This window comes from Curcuma longa, chromosome 7 (genome assembly GCF_044706935.1).
Source record: "Curcuma longa cultivar G26 ecotype Majalengka, Jawa Barat chromosome 7, ITB_CL_G26_1.1, whole genome shotgun sequence".
Taxonomy (NCBI): Eukaryota; Viridiplantae; Streptophyta; class Magnoliopsida; order Zingiberales; family Zingiberaceae; genus Curcuma; species Curcuma longa.
The window spans coordinates 1,718,802-1,723,607 of record NC_133867.1 but is presented as its reverse complement, the minus strand read 5'-3'; the positions used below and the strand labels follow the sequence as shown (position 1 = coordinate 1,723,607).

The following is a 4,806-nucleotide window of genomic DNA, read 5'->3' as shown; positions in this document are numbered from 1 at the left end:
AGAACTGTGAGTAGTGACAAGATCCTTTTTCATATAGCCGCTTTCCTGGTATCATTGTACTCTTGCTTAACCCTTAAACAAGGTTGAGTCATGTAAGAGCACTACGCTCTCTAGAGACTTCGTTTGTAGCCTATATAAGGCAAGTGTGTGTTAGTGTTACGGGCATCGAAGGCAATACCTATCTGCCCATCTCACTGAGTCTGTAAGAGTTTGAGTTTGTGAAATAAAATCCTTTCTCTGTCTTTGAAAGCAGCTCATAGAGTCTGTGAGTAATTGACAAGATCCATTTGCTTCCGAGTTGATTATAAGCGTCTGCGTGGTTCCGTTTGGTACTTTGCACATGCATTTGAAGATCTTTATGTTAGGTACAACGTTTTATGTATTATTTCTTTAATGTTTTATATACTGTTACTTCTTAACACTTGCAAAGAATGGTTCGCCATATGTATAAGATAGAAGAAAATCACAAATAAAATAGAATAACATCAATTGACAATAAACTAACTTGGACATTTAGGTAATGTAGTTGATTGCAACATCATAGTTGTACTCTACAAAAACCGACCAAATGAATAGCACCTGAATGCGTACGATTTAAACTGGATAGAGTCCATTTTTCTGTTTAAGCAAGTCGACTCCACAAAATTTCATTCTTCTTTAGCACAAATTTAAGAGAGATATACAACAGGCTACAGAATTTTTGGTAACTCTGACAGTATGGATAACTGATAAGGTGAAGAAAATGAACAAGAAACAAAGAACACATTTCAATAATCTAAATAATACCTGCTTCCTCATCCTTGATCTTCTAGCTGATTCCCTGTTAGATTGTTTTCGTTTTTCCCTCCTCAGTTCACGTTCATCCTGAAAAAGCTATTGATAAAAACATATTTTAAAAAGAGAAACTAAGATCATGGTTCATCATGTATGCCCTTTTCACATCCTACCATTATGGTTCCTGAATTTGCCCCATTAGACTTAGCATACATGGGGACAGATCCAGAAATGGAAGAACTCAACAAATCCATTTCAATATTATTTTGAGAACCAGACAGTGCTGCTCTTCCTGGGGCAGAGACTGGAAGTTTTTTGGCAGTTCGCACTCTTCCACTATAAGAATATCGAGCATTAGCACCACTATATTCATCATTGCTGAGGGAATGAGAGGTTCCACCTGAGCAAATTCAGTAGGAATGACTATGACCAAAATGTTTCAAATTGACAGAGATTAATCATTTTTCATATAGCAGATTTACCTTTTGCAACTACAGTGTCATGACTTCTCTTTCTATTGGAGAAATGCTCCTGAATAATCAAGAGAACTTTGTGTTAACTGAATTTGAAATATATTCTTGTGTTTTTAATCAGGCAAGGAGCCTGAGCAGTAACAGTATCAATTGGTCCAAAGATAACATTTTCAACAATGCAAAAGTAGAAATTGCATAAACAAATGTCACAAAGAAATAGCCCCATCATTTTCATAAGGCTTCCAAAGAGGTGCAAATAGCAGGAGAACTGTGACAAGCCCCCCAAACAAAAACAAGGAATCAAGGGGAAATTTCCCATGCTTACCTTTGGTTGCATGACTATCCTCCGGGTGGTCACAATGCCAACTGCGATTGTAGTTAGTTCCTGATGAACTTAGGAACGTCCTTCCTTCCTTCCGAGGGCTTTAGATTTCGAGAACTCCTCGGAACCTCAAGTTAACAGATAGGCGGGCGACATGGTTTTTACCTCTATGATATATAGCAGCATTTTGTTTTCCCTTGAGGATGTGTGGCGCTGTTTTGAAGACAAATGTTTTCCAGAAAAGTCTTCATGTCCAGCCAGCATTGCAATGCTACCATGCATCTTCGACACCCTTCCAGGCCGGCCGGCCAGCCTCTTTTGCGTGATGTATATATATGGAATTCAACCTGTATGAACCTATTTTTTTGTTTTAATCTCTCTCTCTAAAGATGAGGGATGGTAATTAAATTTGTCGACCGAGGTTGGACAAATGTATTAGGTTTCGAAGCCAGACAGACCTGAGATCCAACTAGAATCATATCGGTGTTGGAATGTCCAAGACAAGTGTATCTTTAGCTTAGCTCCAAACAAGTAGCCAGCCACTTGCACTGGATAATCAGGATGACAGAGCACTCCACCAGCAGCTAAAACATGGCCAGTCTCGATAGCTTGTAAGGTGACAGCAATATGATCACCAGCTCTTGCCAAATTGCAGCTGATTGAGTCTCGCTAGCTCGATAGACAGACAGACGGCACTGTTGCTAGCTAGCTAGCTCTCCTATAGGCAGGCATAACCAGAACCTCCTGCACACAAGTCCAACCAAATTATCCCATCATCACGAATTGTCAATCACAAAATTCATTCATTATATAATAATAAATTAACAGCGCATGCAACTAGATGCACAAAACAACCATGCATATATAGTCGAACATCAATGTGTGATATAGATTTGTGTGACTGACAACTTCAAAATGAACTTACTGTTTACACCGTACCTTTAGAACTCACTCTTTCATAATTAAGAGGAAATATATCAGCGACAAATATATATAGCAGGAATGCAAGATTATGAGATTACAATATACAAAATAAATCACCTACACCTAATTTCAATCAGTTTTTTTCCCATGAAACCTTTTATTATTCACTTGTTTTACTTTTCCCTAGCAATTAATTAGAAAAAAAAGACATACACCCCACCAATGCCAGAAGAGTAAATGAAAACAAATGTTCAGTTTTATACTTGGACATCCTTTTTTTTTTTTTGTTTATTTCCAAGAAATTAAATTTAAGTAGTAAACTGATAGTCTATGAAATGTTTCATAGTAAGATAGCAGCAAACCAGATGAGCTTGCCATGTTGGAGATCTGAGTCAACAGCAAACCCACTAATTTATGACAAATATATATATATAATCAAAATCATAAATGGTTATTTTGCAATAAGGATGGAATAAGTGAACAAGGTTCTCCCCAATATGAAATTTAAAACGTGGTCAATGCACATAGCCTTTACCCTTGAATAGCAGAGAAGACCGTTTAGCTGCTAGAAACTTTCACGCACATTTGCAACTGGAGCAACTCAGCAGCAACCTTACCATTTCCTAAGGTAATCTATTATAACCTAACAGTCAAACCTACAATAAAGTGTACGGTTCCAAAGGTACTGAATCCATAAATTTTGAGTCAATGTCAAATGCAACAACCTAATTTTTTATAGTACAGATGGCAACATCAATTAGGCAGGCATTCTAATACATAGTTAAGCTACATGGAAACTAACTAATAATGTGTGTGCATTAAGTAGCTAGCCCAAAGTAGATTTTGCAATTAATGGTAAGCAGTGTCCAAATTTTACCTTAATTTGAACCATTACGGATTGGCCCAGTCTCCAATTTTCCACAAGCTGCTGCAACCTGCCCCATAGAGGTCTTGACAGCATCACATATAGGAAGAATAAGAGACTTTGACACATCCCTCAAAGGTGTCTGCAATGAATCTATTGCATCCAATAGACAAACCCCTTGATACCTGCGTCAACTTTTTTTAGTTACAAAAAAATTAAGAAAGGATTTTCAATGTGCATACATAAGAAGAAGGCACGGATTATTAAGGCCTTCAGAATTGAAATAAGTCTACTATTATCAACATTTTGGTGATTTGCTATTCAATGCCAACAACCATAAATCTGTATGAGAATAATTAACGATGTGCACATATACATGGAAGATCCACCAAGATAATAATCGTACTGCAAATTGCATGGCTATCTTAAATCTTAATCCCTATTATATAACCATCACCAAACTATAACACAGATGTGAAAAATTAGTAGTGAAACTAATAAAACACAAGTTGTGTTGCGAGAACTACAAGCTGAATAGATATTTGAGCATGCCTTACATCTATGCAGCCTTTTGAGCATACAAGCATTATTATCACCCTTCCTGAACACAAGAAGAGGCAGTATTGAAGTGTGTTTAATGGAGTCTTAGAAATTATCTAAAAGGTAAAGGATGCTATATCCATCATCTATGCATCCTTTGGAGCATACAAGCATCATTATCACCCCTTCCTATACACTAGATGAGGCAGCATTCAAGTGTCCTTTATGGATACTTGAAAATAGTCCTATTATTTGTTTTCATTAACTGCTAACATAGTTGCTTCAAAAAACATGCCACTTCCTTATTGGAGTGCATCAGAGATCTCCAAAATATTTTTTCTTTAACTTATAATCAAATACAATTTTTTTGCACTTTAAGATAGAAAGATATATTAGATCAGCTTTAGCAATAGCCAATGGAATTATTAGTTCTATATCAACAAAAAATATTGCATATGCAAATGATCATAAGGTGCATTCTCTTCCCTTTTTTTTCTTTATCAAGCAACATACAGTACAGCCCCGACAAAGTATGATAAATGATGGAAGAAAATATTTTTCCTACATATAGCCCAATGATAAATTAGGCAACAATGATCATATGAATACTAACAATAATTTGGTAACTTAGAATAAATATTAAGATTTCATTCAACAAAAAAAATCAAAGTATACCTGTCATGCCACCAAAATGTATAACAGACTGTATGGATAAATCATATACCTCAACCAAGCCTATTACTCCTAATACAATTAAGCTGAAAGATAATAATTTATCAAATATCATCCGCTTGTCTTTATGAACCTCCATCAAATCCTTTTTCAAGAAAAAAATGATTTTCCATTGGTAAAGAAAGCAAACGATACAAAGCCCAATTGCTCCTTCCATGATTGTGAAATATACTCTG

General features: G+C 36.0%; 1 protein-coding gene across 1 annotated transcript; it reads right to left on the bottom strand.

Annotated features, from left to right (window-relative positions):
• Window positions 1–657: 657 nt before the first annotated feature.
• Window positions 658–4,596, bottom strand: LOC141831754 (uncharacterized). The gene is made up of 5 exons (XM_074719158.1): window positions 3,371–4,596; window positions 1,573–2,313; window positions 1,257–1,305; window positions 948–1,174; window positions 658–864 (listed from the first exon to the last, which is right to left on the bottom strand). Exons 2-5 carry the CDS (start codon window positions 1,582–1,584, stop codon window positions 658–660), a joined length of 495 nt encoding a protein of 164 aa, XP_074575259.1. The 5' UTR covers window positions 1,585–2,313; window positions 3,371–4,596.
• Window positions 4,597–4,806: the final 210 nt, after the last annotated feature.

Coding starts and splice junctions, on each gene's coding strand:
- LOC141831754 (XM_074719158.1), bottom strand. Junction 1,175..1,256: donor TGACACTGTAGTTGCAAAAG/GTAAATCTGCTA, acceptor GAATTTGCTCAG/GTGGAACCTCTCATTCCCTC. Junction 865..947: donor CAAATTCAGGAACCATAATG/GTAGGATGTGAA, acceptor TAGCTTTTTCAG/GATGAACGTGAACTGAGGAG.